The sequence below is a fragment of the Urocitellus parryii genome, chromosome 3 (assembly GCF_045843805.1).
Source record: "Urocitellus parryii isolate mUroPar1 chromosome 3, mUroPar1.hap1, whole genome shotgun sequence".
In the NCBI taxonomy this organism is placed as follows: Eukaryota; Metazoa; Chordata; class Mammalia; order Rodentia; family Sciuridae; genus Urocitellus; species Urocitellus parryii.
In genome coordinates, this window is record NC_135533.1 from 151,221,215 (window position 1) to 151,241,551 (window position 20,337).

General features: G+C 54.1%; 1 protein-coding gene across 2 annotated transcripts in view; it reads left to right on the plus strand.

Annotated features, from left to right (window-relative positions):
- Myo1h (myosin IH) overlaps positions 1–20,337 on the plus strand; it is a 36,688-nt gene that overhangs the window by 12,749 nt on the left and 3,602 nt on the right. Inside the window, exons 10-26 of one of the 2 annotated variants that reach the window (XM_026409223.2) lie at positions 925–992; positions 1,545–1,650; positions 1,933–2,013; positions 4,062–4,153; positions 6,075–6,169; positions 7,815–7,861; positions 9,816–9,896; positions 10,364–10,469; positions 11,169–11,286; positions 12,845–12,958; positions 14,260–14,336; positions 15,949–16,017; positions 17,338–17,422; positions 18,083–18,242; positions 18,917–19,000; positions 19,694–19,787; positions 19,986–20,041. In XM_026409223.2, coding sequence (XP_026265008.2) covers positions 925–992; positions 1,545–1,650; positions 1,933–2,013; positions 4,062–4,153; positions 6,075–6,169; positions 7,815–7,861; positions 9,816–9,896; positions 10,364–10,469; positions 11,169–11,286; positions 12,845–12,958; positions 14,260–14,336; positions 15,949–16,017; positions 17,338–17,422; positions 18,083–18,242; positions 18,917–19,000; positions 19,694–19,787; positions 19,986–20,041 — 1,533 coding nt within the window. Of the gene's footprint in view, positions 1–884; positions 993–1,544; positions 1,651–1,932; positions 2,014–4,061; positions 4,154–6,074; positions 6,170–7,814; positions 7,862–9,815; positions 9,897–10,363; positions 10,470–11,168; positions 11,287–12,844; positions 12,959–14,259; positions 14,337–15,948; positions 16,018–17,337; positions 17,423–18,082; positions 18,243–18,916; positions 19,001–19,693; positions 19,788–19,985; positions 20,042–20,337 lie in introns of both variants that reach the window. The other variant, XM_077795585.1, reaches the window with a different exon arrangement.

Here is a 20,337-nt window from a genome sequence, read left to right on the forward strand (position 1 = left end):
CCCATTGTAAGTTGAGTTGTGTGTGTGTGTGTGTGTTTGTGTGTGCACGTGAGCGTGTCTCTCTCTCTCTGTTGCTCTTACAAAGCCACGGATGTCATCATGGGAACCTCATAGAATCCTAATTACTTCAAAATGCCTGTGACGTGAATCTGGGGATCGTGTTTCCAACACGTGGACTTTGGAGGGGACAATCGAAGTACAGCGTTATCTTTAATCATCTCTCCTTTCCAGGTGGCGCTTTGTCCTCTGTAAAATGACACCCGTGCCACCTGTCCCCTCACCTGAATGGGGATCCCCTGGGCCGTCTTTAGGTCCTGGTCTGTTTTCTTTCTTGACTGAACAAGAAGGGGATCAGAAGGGGCAGGGTCACTTCCCAGGTGGCGGACGGGGAAGCCACCGTGGGATCTGGGCAGGCTGCAGGCGGGAGTGGGTGCAGGACCCAGGGGTCTTCCTAGGAGTCACTGTGGAGGCGAGAGAAGGTGGAGCTTCATGGCTGAGCCCAGCTTTGGGGGCAGCTGGAGGGTTTTGGGAATCGCCAGGGGAAAAACCTCAAGTCCTGTTACTATCACGGAAAACCTGTCGCCGGACACTTGATGAGGACGAGAGTTCTGTTTATTTCCTGGTCTGGAGGCTCAGGGCCCACACCTGGGTGGCCTTGCTGGCAGAACCCCGAGGCTGTGGGGAGCACCTCGTGCCAGAGGCAGAGCAGGGCCCTTGGTCTCTTCTAGTCTCTCCTCCTGCAAAGCCACCAGGATTCAGTCATGGGGCCCGACCCTGGTGACCTTATCTGATGCCCGTCACCTGCCCCTGGTCCCACTCAGCACCTCACAGTGGAGACTGGGTGTCAGTGCAGGGACCCAGGCCAACACACGCTGACCATCCAGAGTCAGCGCTCCCCACTCATGGCTCGTGTTTTTTAACCAGGATGTCACCAAAAAAACGGTGATTGGATTGCTGGATATCTATGGGTTCGAGGTCTTTGACAAGAATGGGTGAGTCTGCTCGCTTCCCGCGCCTGTCCTCCCCCTGCTCCTCTCTCGGTTGCCACTGAGGCTTAGTCACCTTCGTGTTACTGGAACTGATTTTCCAGAAAGTCTCCAGGTTTGCATAGCCCCCCATCACGGACTGTTCTGGAAGCGAAACAGCCGTGAAAAACGTAGCCCTGTTTCCACTTGACTCTCAGGACTTATTTAGTCAATTACTTTATGGATAAGGGATTTCCTATTTTTTTCTGTATTAAGAAAGCATCCTTAGCTGGGTGCCGTGGCCCATGCCTGTCATCCCAGCGGCTGGGGAGGCTGAGGCAGGAGGATCATGGGTTCAAAGGCAGCCTCAGCAAAAGTGAGGCCCTAAGCACCTCAGTGAGGCCCTGTCTCTAAATAAAATGCAAAATAGGGCTGGGAAGGGGGCTCAGTGGTCCAGTGCCCCTGAGTTCAATCCCTGGTACAAAAAATAAAAAAGCACCCTTAAAAACCAGTCAGCACCCTTTGTGAACACTGCTCTACTTGCCTAACGTGAGTCACTCACAACCGTTGCATCTCTAGTTTTGAACAGTTTTGTATAAATTACTGCAATGAGAAGCTCCAACAGCTGTTAATAGAGAGGACCCTGAAGGCAGAACAGGCAGAATATGAGATGGAAGGGATCGAGGTAACCGTTTTGCTATTTTCTCCTCATTTGATTTCTTGATCCAGCTTAAAATAAAAACCATTTCCTTGAGAACGGAGGTTTCCTTGGAGACTGTCCTGGTTAAGGGTTGTCCTCCGGCCTCCTCTGCCGATGGCCTGGGAGGTCACTTTGATATTCAGAAGGTCTCCCCTTGTGACGTTTGGATGTAAAAACCAGATTCAGAAAACCATTTCTGCAGCATGTGTTCAGCCATGGAGCCTCCCCGCCATGTCCCCCGGGGAACTCTCTCCTTTGTCGTTCTAGTGGGAGTCCATTCAGTATTTCAACAACAAGATCATCTGCGATTTGGTGGAGGAGAGGCACAAAGGGATCATCTCCATTCTGGTGAGAAACGCGGGTCGGCCGGGCTCCTGTTCTCCTGGGTCCCACGTAGATTTACTGTGTGACATCAGGCAGGTGTCCTAACCTCTCTGAGCTTCAACCCATCAGGGTCCAGAAGGAACAGGCTGAGCTCTTCTGCTGAGCTCCTGCCCTTGGGGAGATGGCAGGAAAGACCTTGGAGACAGACGTCTTCCGTCGCTGTAGAGCTGGGACCCGGTTTAGACAGGTGTCTGGGGGTGCCCAGTGAGTTTGAGTGAGACCCCGAGGGCTCGTGTGCTGGGAGCTTGGTGCTCAGCATGCTGATGCTGGGAGGTGGCGGCACTGTGAGGTGGAGCCTCTCAGGGGATAATGAGGTCACTGAGGGCACGGCTCTTGGAAGGAATAGCTGAAGTTCTGGCATGGACCTGGTTAGTTGTTGCCTGGTCCCTCTTTGGTCTCTCTTGGGCCTCCTGTCTTGTCATCCACCCCTGCCACTATGATGCCATCCACCATGGGCCTTCCCCAGAGCTGAGCCAAGGCCAACACCCTGCCCTCAGACCTCCAGAAGTGGGAGCTCACTAAACCCCTTTTCTTTATAAAGCACCCTGCCTCAGGTATATTGTTATAGTACCAGAAAATGGAGTGGCAATTGGAGAGAGGCTGCTTTCTTGCTCATACAAAGCAGGAATCCAGGAAATGTCGAGGAAAGCTCTGCAAAGGATGGTGACGGGTCCTCAGTCGAGGGTCCTGGGAATGGGCTTCTGATGGTGTTTTGACTCTTGCAATTTATGGGAATGTCAGTGATCTCAGAGCCACAATTAGTCAAATTCAGGCATCAATTTTTAAACACATTCTAAAGGCACCCACAACAACCTTCTTTGCCTTACTTGTCATTTGGGGTCATCTTTTGCTTCCTTTTCAATGAAAATAATGGGTCCCCTTTGCCCTCCTGACCCTACACCATGACACAGCCACCAACCGCCCTGGGAACCCAGCATACTAAAGCACAGCAGGGCTTGGTGAGTGTGGTTGCCATGAACGTGGGTCCCACATAGATTTACTGTGTGACATTAGGCAGGTGTCCTAACCTCTCTGAGCTTCAATTTCATCATCTTTAAATGGGGATTAGTCATAACAGCCCTTTCCTCAGAGAGGAGCTGTAACGAACTCTTAGAAATACACTTGCTGGGCACATTGGTGGACGCCAGTTATCCTGGCGACTCAGGAGACTGAGGCAGGAGGATCATGAGTTCAAAGCCAGCCTCAGCAACAGTGAGGTGCTAAGCGGCTCAGTGAGACCTTGTCTCTGAATAAAATACAGAATGGGGTGAGGCTGGGGCTCAGTGGTGGAGTGGCCCTGAGTTCAATCCCTGGAATCCCCCCGCCAAAAAATAAAAGAAGTGTGTTTGGTATAAGTCGACTCACCGTCCTGTGACCCAGGTTTGTGGCTGTGGTAAAAGCTCCAAGGCTGATTTGTTTTTAAGATGGTCAGTTAGGGGGTGGCATCATTGAGGACCAAATGTAAGGAATGACACAGCTTGAGGAATGGGGAGGTCTTACTGTCTTCATGAGGGCTTTGCTCCTGGTTCGGGGTCTGCGCAGATGTTGTTCTTGGTGGGTGATGACTGATGAAGGGAAAATGAGCCTGGCGCAGTGGCCACACCTGCCATCCCCGCTACTCGGGAGGCCGAGGCAGGAGGATTGCAAGTTCAAGGCCAGCCTCAGCAACTTGGAGCATGTCTCCAAAGAGAAAGGGCCGGGGGTTAGCTCTGTGGTGGAGCAGCCCTGGGCTGGGTTCACCCCCCAGCACTAAACCCCCAGGACTAGTGCTTAAGCAAGGGGGCCATGGTGACTGTGGAGGACCCTCGGGAAGACTTGAACACACGGGTGGGTTGTCTGCAAGAGCTGACTGATGGCGGAATTTCCAGTCCCAAATTCCAGAGGCTGAGCCCTGGGACCAGGGCCCCTTCCTGCCACAATGTCCTCCCGGTCTGGGCGGGGGTGGGGGGTGAGGGCAGGTGACAGCCCCCTGGGAGGGTGGAGGGTGTGAGCGGCTCCGTTTTCTCGTGAAGGACGAAGAGTGCCTGCGCCCCGGCCCGGCCACGGACCTGAGCTTCCTGGAGAAGCTGGAGGAGACAGTGGGCGCGCATGCGCACTTCCAGACGTACGTGGCGGGGAGGGCGTGGTCCGGGGGTGCCTCTACGTACGTGGGCGGGGAGGGCGTGGCCCGGGGTGCCTCTACGTACGTGGGCGGGGAGGGCGTGGCCCGGGGTGCCTCTACGTACGTGGGCGGGGAGGGCGTGGCCCGGGGTGCCTCTACGTACGTGGCGGGGAGGGCGTGGTCCGGAGTGCCCCTAGAGCTGCAGAGCCCCGCAGACGTCCTGGCCGACGGACGTGTAGCCGCGAACCCCAGGCGGGTGCTTTGGAGGTTCTGCATCTTGTTTGGGTGGCTGCGTTTGGGACCTGCATTCTCTGTGCCTGAAATAGAGTCTCTTAAAACTTTTGATGAAACACTTCAGTGACGTGTGGGAATCTGCTCAACCCAGGGAGCGTTTTGGCCTTCATATGGATCCACATCAGGATCGTGCCAATTAGAAGGTGGAGAGTTTTAGCAGGTGTGGAGGCGCACGCCTGGGATCCCAGAGACTCGGGAGGCTGAGGAAGGAGGATCGCTAGTTGAAGGCCAGCCTCAGCAATTTAGTGAGGCCCTTGGTGATGGAGTAAAACTCTTTCTCAAAGTTAAAAATAATAATAATAATAATAAAGAATAAAAAGGACTGTGGATGTGGCTCGGTGGTGGAGCACCCCTGTGTTCAATCCCTGGTACTTTAAAAAAAAAAAAAAAAGTTTTCAGGATCCCAGAAGAGAAATTAAAAATTTGACTTCATCTTGGAGACAAAGAAGGGGATTTAAGAACATGTGCTTTGGCCTGGGGTTGTAGCTCAGTAGGAAAGCATGTGCTTAGCATGTGTGAGGACCTGGGTTCAGTCACACACACACACACACACACACACACACACACACACACACACAGAGGCCTGGTTTTGACTTCCTGCCTGGCCACATGACGTGGGGCAAGCAGCTGACTGGCCCTGCCTTTGTGTTCCCCTGCCACACCTCACGGTGAAGGTCTACATAGGTCACCTGGTGCGGTATCTGCTGCAGGAAAGGCCTGGCGGAGGGCCGTGGTTCTATGAGAACTCTGTGGAACGCTGTGAGGATAACAGATTGCAAGTGAAGGGAGAAGGGAAAATAAATTATGGCCCAGACACAAATGGGAAAATATATTGCCGCCATTTAGTTGAAGATCTAGAATCCTGGGCAATGACGTCAGGGGCATCATGCAAACGTGACCAGGAGGAGCAGACAGAAGAGCACTCACTGTAGAATCCCACGCCTCCAAACTGAGAAACTGAGTGAGACCCACGTGTGCGGTGGAGGCCAGGCTGGGCCAGGCAGGGCCCGGGGGAGGTGTCAAGGACCGGTGGTGTTCTGTTTCTTGGTCTGTTCAGTTTGCAAAACCTCATGGATCTACACACTTAGGATGTGTGTGCAGCTGCTGTGTCCAATTTCAAGAACAAGCTGCCAAAAATTATGAACCACTGGAACCTGAAATATGATGTTTCATGAGTGTTTTTGTCTCTGTATGACATAAAAATATAAGAGAGTGACATTGTTTCTTTATTATCATTGGGGAAAAATAGAAATTTTTTGTGTGAGAGACACAGAGACAGAGACAGAGATGCCGGACATGCCTTCTGTCCTTTACTTTTGAGGCAGTGCCTCGTTAAGTTGCTGAGGCTGGCCTCCAACTTTCGATCCTCCTGCCTCAGCCTCCTGAGTTGCTGGGATCATGGGTGTGTGCCACCACGCTGGTGATGTGATTTTTAAGATGTGTTTCTGTGGCTTGCTTGAGGATTTTTATTCCTTGGGGCTTATTTATGTCTACTTATAGAGAGCCCTTGGTCTGTAGCAGAGTGTAAGCTCCCGGGCTCTGATGGGGTCAGCTGTCCGTGCGGACTGTCATGTTCCTGGAGAGCTCGCCGGTGGCTTCTCTGCTCAGTCCTGTCTGGTCTGTCCTGCAGCCGTAAGCTGGCGGGGCCCAAAGGCCGGAAGAGGATTGGCTGGATGGAGTTCCAGCTGCTCCACTACGCGGGAGAGGTCACCTACTGCACCAAGGGTGAGTGCCAGTGGTTTTGTTTTGCATCTTTTTATAAGTTTATTTCTCCCGTTTGAATCTACGAGGACATTGAGCTCAGAGCAGTTGAGTAATTCTCCCAAGGTCACACAGCCCGTAAGTGGTAGAGCTGGGGTTCAGACTCAGGCCTCTTGCCCTGGCCCTGCACCCACTCTCCATGGCGGCACAGGTTCCGCGGGGCTTCTTTTGAGTGGCTGCCTACCCTGTCCCAGAGGGCCATGTCCTAGCACATACTAGACCATACTAGACGGTCACCGCCCCGTCCCACTTTTGATTTCCTAAGCAGCACCTGTTTGACACCTTTGTGTCCTTCACCTGCCCAGTTCCTCCCATCGTGTCTGCAGGATAGATTTCCCTGTGGCACTGCAGGGTGAAAGGCCCTGGTGACAGCGAGTTGTGGCGTATGCCCCAGAGGACTGTCAGGGGCGTCCACACAGATATCTGGGTACACCCAGGTTCACGGAGGCATCGCCACAGCAGCAGCCTGGGGACCCCAGGAGGGACAGATAAACAAAACAGGCCACACACAGACAGCGGGGACCGTTGAGTCTTGCAGGCTGCAGGATGGATGGGCCTTGTCACTTAGGACGACCACCGTGTGTTCCCATGTACCCGGGGCATCGAGAGCAGGAGATTCACAGAGACGGGAGGCAGAGGGCCTTTCTACTGAGGAGGGGATGGGGAGTGGTTGTTTTCATGGTTATAGACTTTCAACTGAGTATGCTTAGAAAGATCTGGAAGCTGGGTGCTGTGGCCATGCCTGTCATCAGAGCTACTTGGGAGGCTGAGGCAGGAGGATTGCCAGTTCAAGGCCAGCCTCAGCAACTTAGTGGGACCCTGTTTCAAAAATAAAATTAACTCCTGGCTGGGGTGCTGTCATCGCAGCAGCTCAGGAGGCTGAGGCAGGAGGATCACGAGTTCAAAGCCAGCCTCAGAAAAAAGCAGGAGGCCTTGTCTCTAAATAAAGTACAAAATAAGTAGGGCTGGGGAGGGGCTCAGTGGGCGAGTGCCCTGAGTTCAATCCTGTACCAAAAGATAAATAAATAAATAGAATTAAAAGTGGAGGAGGGACGTGGCTGGGGCGCAACTCCGTGGCAGAGCACCCCTGGGTTCAGCACCCGGGGCAAAAACACAATGCTCTGGAGACGGGCGGTGGAGATGGCCGCCCAAGGACACCCAATGCCACCGACCCGGGCACTTGCAGAGGTGAAGATGGTCGAGTTGATGTTACGTATGTTTTACCAGAACAAAGAGGTGAGTTCCCAGGACTCCAGGTGTTTTTGATGTCTTTTCCGACGCCTGTCATTTTGAGCCAGTCTTGATGGACAGTGGCCTCTGGTGGGGAATGAAGACTCGTGACCCAGCCTCTCGAGTCGGAAAAAGTCAGTGCCCAGAGAAGCCGTGGGCAAGACCCACCGAGGTGCTGAAGGTCGCCCTGCCTCGGGGTGCCCAGGACAGACCCCCGACAAAGAAGGACCTGTCGCAAGTGTCCACCCGGCTGAGGTGCAGAGAACCTGCTCTGACCCAGGGAAACCACCTCAAGGACCACTCGTTGCCATCCGTTGGGTGGAATCGTCCTTTTTTTAGGGAAAAGCCACTGATGTGAACTTTGTCTTGGTCTCTACAGGATTCTTGGAGAAAAACAACGACCTCTTGTACAGACACCTGAAGGAAGTGAGTGGCCACTGCCCCGTGTCTGTGAGGGGGGGAGGTGCCCTGTGAGACGCCCCTGGGGCACGAGATTCGGGCTAGATCTGGTCTCCTGGGTTTTCTCCTCACTCCACCGACTGGTTCACGCGTGTAGGCGCCCCTCCTGGGTGCCCGCGCTGGAGATCCAGCAGTGAACAAGTCCGATTCCTTGTTCCGGTGGGGCTTCCAGTTGGGGAGGGCAGGGGAGAAATGTCTGCACAAAGAAGTTCTCTGTCGGGGAGAGGTGCTAGAAAGGAAGTAAACGAGGAATGGTGATTGAAGAGGGCATTTTTTGAGCCATAGAGGGATGAGGGCTTGTTTCCAGTAGTGCGACCAGCATGTACAAAGGCCCTGTGGCCCAGATGGGCCAAAGGGATAATGTTAGGAGGGAGGTATGAGAGTTCAGCAGCATGTGGTTCACAGGGAACAGTGGAGATTTTTTTTTTTTTTTTTTATGCAGTGTGAGGATAAGGTGTGACATGACTTGAGGATAAGGAAACTGAAACCCAGAGAGGTCACAGCTTGCTCAAGGTCACAAGGTGGTGGAGATGCAGCTGGGATTCACCCCTTGTTCCCTAGACCTTGCCAACCAGAGAAACCTTGAGTTCTTAGAGCCTTTATGTTGAAACAGCTAACTGACATGGACCCAAGACACGCATTTCATTTAATTAGCTAAGTTTATTAATAGCTTAGTCCCAGCCTCTTTGGGTTCTGTGTGGCTAGTGACTGCTGACCTTGAATTCCTGCACCGGGCCACTGGTCTGCCCCTGAGTCGGCACGGCCCTCCTAGCTGGGGACTTCCTGGCAGATTGCCTGTTGCTGAGGGGATCTGGTGACACCCTCTTCAGGAGTGGGCAGCCTGTACACACACGGGAAACCTGTGGCTCTCCCCTCTGTGGGCCACGGCCACACGCTTCACAGGGCGACCCCCCAAGCCTGTGTCCCCAGAGGCTGTGTCCTCTCCCTTCACCGTCCTGGGCTGGAGTCCCCTGAGGTCTCTCTGACTTCAAGATGGATCATTTGTCATTGTTTTCTCATCTAATCTAAAATGGCTCTTCCACGCCACTGTTTAGAATTGGGATGGTTTAAACAAACCAGTTTCAGTTAAAAAACAATTTGTACCAGGTGAAGTGGCCTCACCTGTCATCCCAGCGGCTCAGGAGGCTGAGGCAGGGGGATTGTGAGTTCAAAGCCAGCCTCAGCAAAAGTGAGGCCCTAAGCAACTCAGTGGGACCCTGTCTCTAAATAAAATACAGAATAGGGCTGGGAAGGGGGCTCAGTGGTCAAGAGTCCCTGAGTTCAATCCTTGGTACAAAAAAAAAAAAAAAGGCAAAACCTATATAGCACAAGATCTTACCCTACTGACCATTTACCATTTAGTAGTGCTGAGCACCTTCACAACATCGGGTCAGAGAATTAAATAGAGCCCGCCTCGGCAAACAGACCTGGTGGATACAGCGTCTGTACATGGGTTTCCCCTTGTTTTTGGTGATGCTGGATGGAACCCAGGCCCCTGGGCCTGCTGGGCAAGTGCTGGCTCTCCTCCCACGTCTGCTTGTGTCTCCTCCCTTTTCTTTTTCACTCAAAAATATCTTCAGGTGCCCAAGAAGCCGAGGACTCTGCTATCTCATGCACACTTTTTAATTTTTTAATTTTTTTTTGGTACTAGGGATTGAACCCAGGGGGGCTTGACCACTGAGGGGCACCCCCAGCCCTTCTTATTTTTTATTTTGAGACAGGGTCTCACCAAGTTGCTTAGAGCCTTGCTAAGTTGCTGAGGCTGGCCTCGAACTTGCAATCCTCCTGCTTCAGCCTCCTGAGCTGCTGGGATGACAGGTGGGCACACCGCCCCCGGCTTCACACACACTTCTGAGTGTCCTGAAGGTCCCTTACTGGATTCGGAAACAGCAAATGCGGTCTCCCTTCTGTGCTCTTACAGGTGCTGTGCAGGTCCAGCAACAGAATCCTGAGGGAATGCTTCCTGGTGGCTGAGCTAGAAAACCGGAGGAGGCCACCAACGGTGAGTGGCAAAAAAAATGCCTATGCAGATTTGGAAAGGGAAAAAAATCCCTGGGGGTGCAGGGACCTCCAGTGACCTGCGCTTTTAAAGCCACCCTCCCGCGATTCTGGAAGCATCGTTCTGTACTGGGTTCCAGTCCAGGTCCTTTTGCAGACATTCGTTGTGTGCCAGGCTCAGAACTGGGCTCGGGTTCTGCCACAGCAGGGCGGCGAGGTCCCTGCCCTCGAGGGGCTTCCACCTGGTGGGAGAGGGCGTAGGAGGAGCGGCCACGATGACAGACGGGCTCAGGGGTCTGACAGAAGCACGGGGAAGTACAGCGGGTGGCCACCAGCTCAGCCCCGGCGCTGGTTCCTGTGAGATGCTCCCCGGGGGCTGCTGGGTGAGGGGACCCCATAGGCGACGTGGTGACGGCAGGACAGTCTGTGGGGAGTCTGACCAGGGCCTTCCCTGCGCCCTCTGGGCCCCAGGTGGGGACTCAGTTTAAGGACAGCCTGGGCAGCCTCCTGGAAATGCTCATCTGCAAGGAGCCCTCCTACATCCGCTGCATCAAGCCCAACGACACCAAGGAGCCCAGTGAGTGGGAGGCGCTGAGCGCTGGCCTCCGGGGAGAGGCTGGGGGTGAGCCAGGGAGGCCGAGGGTTAGGGGCCTAAAGGCCACCGGGGAACCTGGTCCTCGTCTGTGAACCACCTCCCTTTTTAGACGATAGAAAGCAGGAGAACCAGGAGAGGGTCCCTTTGGTGCTCGAGGGTGAGCCCGGCTCAGGTAGGGGCCACCCGGGGGGCCAGGGAAGCAACCCGGCTTTCCACCCAGCGGAGTGGCTTCCAAAATGGCCCACGACTGAGGTCCTGTCTAAGCCCTTGCCATGACCTCTCAGGAGGCCCCCAGTCAGAGGCGACAGAGGCCAGACAGGTTGAGCCAATGAGCGAAGGTGACCCGGAGTGAGCAACAGGGAGCGGAGGGGACTGTGGCAAACTAGAGAGCGCCCCCCACCCCGCCACCTCATCTCAAAGGGTCATGGCCCTGTCCCCCTTGTAACCAGTTGCCACATGGGACTCTGGGCCCAGGGTGGGCCAAATCTCGTGAATTTTTAGAAGACCCCAGAAGTCCAGAATGTCCTCTAACACTCCCCGTCTAAGGAGCACAATTAGGCCTGAAAAAATGGTCTGCGGCCAGCCTCAGCCCCTGGCCCGTCAGCTGGAGCCCCTGGTCTGGTTGGTTGAAATGCAGCCACGCGGTCCTTTAGGGTCACTCGCTCTTCTGTTTCTGCAAAGGCAAGTTCGATGACTTCCTCATCAGACACCAGATCAAGTACCTGGGGCTCATGGAGCACCTGCGGGTGAGGCGGGCCGGCTTTGCGTACCGCAGGAGATACGAGCATTTCTTGCAAAGGTAGAGTTCACCACGTTGACCCCGAGCCCTGAAAAATCCGTCGCCTCCCGTGGGATTCCAACGGTGGCACTTTCTCGGTTGATGGCAACCGCTGTGGCAGGAAAACAGCGCTAACACGTGGGAGGAGAGAACGCAGCCAGGACTCGGGTCTGGACTCGCTCAGCCCTCCTGGACCTCGGACGTCAGGGAGCTATGCGCGGATCTGCCGCCAGGGGGCAGGCGTGGCCGCGCCCTGCGAGGGTCTGAGCGCTGGGGGAGGGCTGGGAACGACGGGGCCTCTGTGGCTGTAGGTGCCGGGTGGGTGGGTGCCTGGGCCGTCAGAAACGGGGGTGGGGCTGGGGCATAGGTTTGGAGACACAGGATCTTGGCTGGGAATCCCCATGATTCCTTAGGGCCAGGACCTCTTTCCCTACCTGTCAGGTGGGGGTTCAGGAGTCTGTGATCAGGGGCTTTGGGAGCACTGGGGACTCACCCCGATCCCACGGCCACCCAGAGTGCCTGGACCCACACCTCCTTGGTGATGGGCCACGCAGGACTCTGTACCACTAAAACCACCATGGGTGCTCAAGAGAAGCAGAGTGGCATGGTAATGTGTGTAGGTCACAGTGGCCATGTCACTGGTAACTCCATTCAGCCTGTCATCAGGGTGTCTTTGGGGTTTGCTTCAGGAACTGTCAGATGATTGGCCTCTCCGTTGCCCACCATGTTTGCCTGTCAGCTCCCAGTGGCTTGGTGACCCTTGTCCTGGTGAAGGCGGGAGCCACGGTCCCTGCCCAACCTGGTCCCCCCCCCCCGCCCCCACACGCACGGTGCTCCATGGTCCTGCAGGTTTTGAACTCTGTTTTTGCGGCTCCGCAGGCTGCTGTCTGGGGCTCCTCTGATCCGGCCATAGCACTAGTGGGCGCCTCCCCTGCGCCTGGGTGTGGGGAGAGGACAGCAGAGAACAGGACAGGCCCCTCCCCTGCCTTATGGAGTTTGCCCTTGAGTGGGGGAGACTGGTGAGATACGAGAGGCCAGCTGGGGACGTTCTGTGAGCAAGAGTGAATCTGGGTGAGGGTGAGAACGGGGTCCCTGGTTAGGTGAGGGGCTGGGTTATCTTCAGGGCTGCTGCCTAGGAGCAAGGGGAGGATGCGGGATTAGGTTCTGGAGTCAGAATGACCCTGCAGGAAAGTCCTCGGTCACTTCCGACCGCAGTCTTCTTTCCTCTAGCGAGGGACACATTTGTTTGTTGGTGCCCCTGGAAGGACATGGGGTTGTTGGCCTTTGGCTATTGTGGACGTTGGTGCGTGAGTCTGTGTGTGGACAGGGCTTTTGTTTCTCCTGGGGACCCACCTCAGGGTGGAATGCAGTTACGAGGGTTGAAGGTCCAACGATGTCCTTTTTCCTAAGGACACACAGGGCGCCCGCTCTGCTGGACCACCTACCTCACTGCTGAGCTGAATTAGAGGAAGTTGGTCTGAGATGTCACACGGCATCAGGGAGCTCAGCAGACTCGGATGGCGTGGGGGGTGGATACTGCCCAGGAAAGGCTGCTGAGTGTCATCTCCTCTCCTGGCAGGTACAAGTCCTTGTGCCCAGACACCTGGCCACACTGGCATGGGCCTCCGGGAGAGGGCGTAGAACGGCTGATCAAGTACATCGGTTACAGACCCGAGGAGTACAAGTTAGGGAAGTGAGTAGCCAGCAAAGTGCCCACTGACTGTCCCCTGCTGTCACACACTGATCTACAGCCTCATTTTGAAGGGGACGCATTTGTAGATTTATAAGCCCAATTTACACGTGGCTTCCAATGGCTAGAAGAGGAGATGGAGCTCTTAAGGGGCCCCTGGGTCCTGAACCTGACTTGGTGGCTGGAATGAATCTCTGCTTGCAAAATGAAGAGGGGGCCATGGGTGGACCTTCCTCTGAGCCTAGATTCTCTCATTATTAAAATGGGTGCATGACTTCCTGGAGGTGGCATTAGGGCCTGTGCAATGTGAAGTCATCTTTACCATCCCCCAAAGTGCTTTCTAGAATAGAGCTGAAGTTACCCTTGGGCAGAGAACTTCTATACACAATGGAAGCCTTCGGCGCCACTTGGTAGGATGAGGGGGAGGATCCAAGTCTGTTCTGCGAGTCACTGTGGTCAGGACTCATTTGGTTGCAAGAGGCATGGAGACGGCCCATTCCCAGAAGGCAGGGCCCCCCCCTCAGGGACAGCTGCCTTTGAACCTATCGACGGGCCTTCCCTGCTGGCTCTACCTCCTGCTTGTATGAGGCTTATCTTGGGGTGCTTATTCTGGGTCCCAAGAATCAGCTCTTCAGTCCAGATCCCTGGGGAGATCGGGCACGGCACTTCCTAGGGAAGCAGGTCCTGGAGGTCAGAGTTAGGAGGTCTGTCCTCATGGGATGACTCGGGAGGGGGAAGTAGGAGCAGGGGCATTGCTCACTACTGCGCCCCAGTGGCTGTCCTGGGAGGTTTCCCTCCCGAGGCAGGTGTGGGGCAGGGCAGGCAACCTGAGCCCAGCACTCACCTGGGCTGGGTCTCCTTCTAAGCTGGGACCTGTGTGCTTCCTTATCACTTCTCAAGGCACAGGAGCGCAGCCTGCAGCAATTTCAGGTTAGCATGGCGGATTCATGGCCTGGAACTTCACAACAGAAATTCATTCTCTCACGCTTCCGCCAGCCGGAAGCCCAGGATGAGGGTGCTGGCAAGGCTGCGCCCCTTCTGGACCTCCGACGGGAGGATCCTCCCTGGGCTGGTGGCAGCAGTCTGGTCTGCCTTGGTCGTCATGTGGCCTCTTTGCTAGGACACTTTCCTGGAGTTGAGGGCCCACCCTCACCTGGTCTGAGCTCCTCGCATCCTCTCATCCACAAAGACCCTCCTTCCAAAGTTCACCTCTGAGGTTTCTGAGCAGACATGAATCTCAGGGGGATGCTCTTCAGCCACGACAGGGGTAACCCACCAATTCACACATTTCTTTTCACTTCTAGAACCAAAATATTCATTCGTTTTCCCAGAACCCTGTTTGCTACGGAAGATGCCTTTGAATTTAGTAAACATCAATTAGGTATGATTCTTTTTTCTGCCCTGATTGCAGTAGAAGGTAAAATGAGAAAGTTCAGCTTGGGGGAGTAACTATTAAACATGGGTGTCTGATTTGGTATTGGAGGTACTCATGTTGGAAACCAGGAACGAGACACAGAATTAGGATAAGATACATGTACACTGAGGGCTTGAGGGAGTGCCGGGCGGGCAGCCTTGGGCGCAGGCAGACACTCCAGTGCCCTAGTGCCTGCTTGTCCTGTGGACCCCACCTGGCTGGGCAGGTAGGCCCTAACACCACCAGAGCCCATCACCCCTGCCTTCAGGTTTTTAAAACTCAGTAAGTATCTGATGTTGGCAGGCATAGCTTCCAAGCCTGCGGCCAGGGTCTTTATTATAAATGAGAAAAAGGGTTTTATTTAAATATATTTTTAAACTTTATTTATTTATTTTTATGTGGTACTGAGGTCGAACCCAGGGTCTTGCACATGTGAGGACAGGGCTCTACCGCTGAGCCCATAAATGAGAAAAGTTTGGTGGTGGGGAATCACAAAGCACTGGGGACGGGGGACTTCTTGGAAATCTAAACTGGTCTAGGATGGACTAGCCACTCTTTTGGGGGATGGGGTGGGGGTACCAAGGATTGGACTCAGGGGCACTCAACCACTGAGCCCCATCCCCAGCCCTATATTTTTGCATTTTATTTAGAGACAGGGTCTCACTGACTTGCTTAGGGCCTCACTATGTTGCTGAGGCTGGCTTTGAACTCGAGATCCTCCTGCCTCAGCCTCCTGAGCCTCTAGGATGACAGACGTGTGCCACCATGCCTGGCGACTAACTAGTTACCACTAGTAACTGATGCTCGCTGTAAGCTCCACACTAAGTCCTTGATACCCATGATCTCATCTCAGGACAAACCCTGGAGTAGGTGTTACCATCCCTACTCTATACTCGGGGACTCTGGGCACAGAGACTTTGGTAACTGCTGAAGGTCACACGGCTCCTGAGCAGGAAGGCGGGGGCTTGGACATGGGGCAGAGCTCAGTGATCTCATTCCTGACCTCAGACGAATGTGCTGGCTGCCGGCACCCAGGGCTGGGGTGAGGTGGACATGAGGTGCTGGCTCAGCCGGCTGCAGGGGGCCTGAGTCGGCATCTCTGCCCAGCTCCTGGGGGACGTGCTGCTGATTGGCAAGGCCCTCCATGAACCTGGCCTCTGGTGGGACCTCAGATGAATGTGGGGGGATGGCGGATGGAGAAGCTGGGGTGTCTTGTGGCCCACCCACCTCAGTGGCCGTGTCACCTGTGGCCCAGCAGGTGTCTCCACGCTCAGAGCCCCCGAGCCTATCGGAAATGTGCGGGTGCTGCCTGCCCCTGGGGTGTGGCCTGGGGATGGACTAGAACACCCGGAACCGGAGGCTCCACCACTGGGTCTGTCCCCTACCTGGGGAAGGAAACAGAAAGGCAGAGAAGCCCGGCCTCAGGCCCACGAGCGGGCCTGCTCTCAGGTGCTGAGTCGGCAGCCTGTGCCAGGGCTTCGCAGCCTGGGAAGGCCATGCCCGGTGCCCCTTGGAGGTCACAACCGCAAAGACAACCAGATGAAAGTCGTTTCACTAAAACTTTTGGTTTTACTTTAAGTTGCGAGAATCCAAGCCACGTACAAGGGCCGCCTAGGAAGAAGGGAATACGTGAAGAAGCGACAGGCAGGTAAGCAGTCGGCAGGAGCCTGCGTGTGCGGTGCGTGGGCCCCATGGCCGCCCTGCCCTCCCCCTGCCCATCCTGGAAACCTGGCCCCTTCTCAGACTTACCTTATGGACCAGCGATGTTTGCTCCACGGGCACTTTGTTCAGACATGGCAGGCAGCCTCCAAGCGCCTCCCACATCACGTTCTCAAACAATAACCGCCATTTCTAAGATGCAATCTCTGCTGAATCTTCCAGTACTCGTTTCCTTGTTTTTCTGTTTTACCATCTGTGGACACATCACCAAACAATATGTTTCTCGTTTGGCATGTTTTGAACTTAAGAAAATCATTCTGTTGGTATTTTGTGGCCACAGTTTTGCATTCTAAATTGTTTTTTGGAATTCAACCAGATGTGATTGGTTCATTTCCATGGCTGCGTCGTATTCCTCTAAGTCGGCAGTCAACAAGATCTTGGCACGGGGCTGGGGATGTGGCTCAAGCGGTAGCGCGCTCGCCTGGCATGCGTGCGACCCGGGTTCGATCCTCAGCACCACATACCAACAAAGATGTTGTGTCCGCCGAGAACTAAAAAATAAATTAAAAAAAAAAAAAAAAAAAAAAAGATCTTGGCAAATATTTTAGACTTGGAGTCAGATGACCCCTGCCACAGCTACTCAACACCGTAGCATGAAAGTAGCTTTAGACAATATGTAAATGAACGTGCCTAGCTGTGCTGCCTTTGAATTTTATTTATGTTAGTTGGCCCCTGAGCTGGATGTTCCACAATCCAGTCCTGTTGGTGGACATGTGGGTTATTTCTAGTTGCTTGTGCTTCTGTAAAAGAAACAGTGCAGTTCAGCGGGGGAAAAAGAAAGGCATTTAAAAAAATCCAAATTACCAAAAAATAATCTGAAAAGTATTTAAAAATTGGGGATATTGGCCAGGATCTGATTTTTGTGCATTCTATTTTCTTCCAATTTTTAAATGCTGACCACTAAATCAAAGCCAGTGTTGGGTGAGGCTGACTAAATGTGTGGTATGACTAATCTATACTATCACAAGAGCTACTCCTGTCCCCAAAAAAGACCTTGGGGAAACCCCCTGTGTGATTCCCAGCTTCCCTGGGTCCTCCAGGGCACCCTGCTCTCTCTCCCTGGTCTAGGTGTTGGCCTGAGCGTCCCCAGGTAAGAACTAATGACATACGTTGGACTTTCCATCTCTGCACCAGCAGGGCACAAGGGGGGGTGACCCCGACGTGCCCTGGGTGGACGAGGCCTGGAGCAGCCGTTTGTATTTACCTGTGACTGTGACCACTCGCTAATGTCAGCAATGGGCTCTTTCAGCCACCAAACTGGAAGCCCACTGGCGTGGAGTCTTGGCTCGAAGGGAGGTCCAGCGGAGAAGGTGGGCAGTGCAGGTAATAAGAAGGTGAGTTCCCAGCCGACAGGGAGCAGAGGTCACTCAACGCGGTGTGCCGCAGGGGAGGGTCTTGGGCGTGGCTGGGTTCTTGGGGTGTTTGAATTTGTGCACAAAGATCTTCTTTTCTGAAGCTGCTGGGAATTCAGTTCCTCCTCTTTGCTCTGAGCTCCCCAATGATCCCAGTCCGTGCATTTGTACCTTCTCTTGGCCTAGTTCAGAGTCACACAGGTGAATGCCCTCTGAAGCCAGGCAGGTAGAGAGTCTCATGAGCTGGGACGAGGCAGTAGGGCGTGGTGGGGACTGCGGTGAACTGGACCTCAGTCTACGTCAGTGGGGCGGTGACTCTGCCAGTCAGTTGCTGCCTGGAGACACAGAGGCCACAGCTGGCAGATCACTCCATCATTGGAGGAGAGCGGAGATCTGGCTTTTATGCAAGACCTCCCGACTTTTTAAATTGGCAGCTAATTCAGACAAGTCAAAGCACAAGGCCACGTGGGTGAAGCGGGACATGTCTCTGGGGCGGGGTTGGTCTGTGGGCTTCATTCCTGGCTTCAGGCCCATGTGGTCACTTAAACCACCTGTGACTTTGGCTTCTGAATCAAATGGGGAAGAGAAGGCACATCTCTGAGGAAATGGGCCAGAAAGCTGACGGAGTGCTTCTCTTCTGAGGTTCATCAAGGGATTCATCCATCGCCACAGACCCCTCTGCCCTGACAACGAGGAGTTCATAGTGTTCGTGCGGAAGAATTACATCCTGAATCTTCGGAATCATGTTCCGAAGAATGTGTTGGACAAGAGCTGGCTGCGCCCTCCGGGCATCCTGGAACACGTGAGGACTAAGAGGGGCTCTGTTGCAAGTGACGTGATCTCCTTCCTGACTTGTAAAGCCACCGGGGTCTGTTTGAATGATTTCTATCCTTGACAGAGCTTTCCCAGTAGGTCCAATGATTGTTAAAAAGTTTCTCAAAAGATGGCCCGAGGCCAGGTGTGGTAGTGCACACCTGTCATCCCAGCCGCTCGGGAGGCTGAGGCAGGAGGATCTCGAGTTCAAAGCCAGCCTCAGCAACTTAGTGAGACTGTAAGCAACCTAGTGAGACCCTTTAAAAGAAAAAGGGTAGGCTGTGGATGTGGCTGGGTGGTTGAACATCCCTGGGTTCAATTCCTGGTACCAAAAAAAAAAAAAAAAAAAAAAGGATGTCCGGATGTGGAGTGGAGGCCACTGTAAAATTCTTCTTGGGCCCCACCTCAGACCCACTGAGTGAGAATCTTTAGGAACATCAAGCCTGCTCCTTCTCAGAGGGACTATGACCATGTTCAAGTTTGTGATCTGCTACTTAAGCAAAATTGAAAAGTGAGCGCCCAGAAGGCTCGCTGCTTTGATGCCACAATATTAACACTGAACTTAAACCGCATCCAAGTGTGTTTTCCAAGCTTCCACTGTGGTGGCTCCACCCAGGACGGTGTGGGCCAGGCGGGTGGGAAGGACGTGTGCTCTCCACACAGGCCTCCGACCTGCTCAGGAAGATGTGCCTGAGGAACCTGGTTCGAAAGTACTGCCGCGGGGTGACGGATGAGCGGAGAGCCATGGTAGGCACGTGGCGTCTGCAGGGGGCAGGATGGAGGAGGGGCGAGTGCCCGTCCTGCAGTGGGGACGGTTAGTGTCAGGAGGCTTTGTCCAGCATCCCCCCTACAAGTGAAGGGTGTTGCCAGCCATGACCTGCAGCCAAGCCGAGGACCCAGCACAGAGCCTTGAGTGTCAGCTCAAGTTCTAGTCGGTAGCTCTGTGTGGTTACCATGGAGACAGTCCAGGACCCTTTCTATGGCCGGCTTTTTCTGTAAAGGGCTGGAGTGCGAAGACCATCTCTGTGATCTCCGTTACAATCTAACCAGTTAGCACTCTGCAGCTCCAGCAGGCGGGTAGCGCCTGTGTAAATGACAGGCTCGTGTAAATGACAGGCTCGGCTAGGTCCCAGTATATCTTGACTCCCCAAAACAGGCTGCAGGCTGCACTTGGCCCTTGGGCTGTCGTTTGCTGAGCTCTGATCTGAGAAGAGGGCAATTGCTCTCTGAAGTTTTGAAAACTCCACTTTGGGGAAGCCACCCCAAGTAGGCGGACCCACACAAATGTTGATCCCAGTCTCTACCAATGTAACTTTGGGGGCTTTTTGGTCAGCACCAAAGTAGAATAAGGCTCCTATGGTTCAGCCAACCATGGATCTAAAGCTCCTTTGTCCCTAAGACAGTCCCAGGGCTACCATTTTGGCACGTTTGTTTTACCAGATGCAGCAAAAGGTGGTTACAAGTGAAATATTCAGGGGGAAGAAAGAAGGCTACGCAGACAGCTTACGCCAGCCCTTTGCCACCAGTCGGATAGGTAAGTACCTTTCTCTCGAGGTGCCTCCGTCTTCCAGTTAGGAACACGTCAAGGAAGGTGCTCGAGGACCCCAGCACTTCCCAAGAGCAGTCTCCCCCAGAGACCTTGACCTTGGCACAGAGGAAGGCAAACCCGTAGGTGGCCGTGCCTCCCCCAGGCTGGCACTCAGTGGTGATTCAGGTGTCTGCTTCTCTCTAGATGAAGGAGACATTCACCCCAAGGTGCTCCAACTAATCGGCAGTGAGAAAGTCGAGGTACGGGAGCGGGCGTCCTCAGCCTCCAGCAGGATTCCCTCACCGAGTGGGGGGCGCCTGCTCTCCCCGGAGTGTCTGAAGCACTACTTAAACGCAGGGGTGCGGCTGGGAGCTGCTCTGGGTGTTATTAAAAGTGACAGGGTGACGAATGGCAATTAGATACTGGTGGCTGTTCTTGTGGTTTTTCTGTCATCTTAAAATCTGATTTGATTTTTTTGTATGAAATTGACGCAGCCTGGAACATACTCAGGAAGCACCCGTGTTGGTGAGGGGCAGGGGTGGTCTGTCTTCTCAGT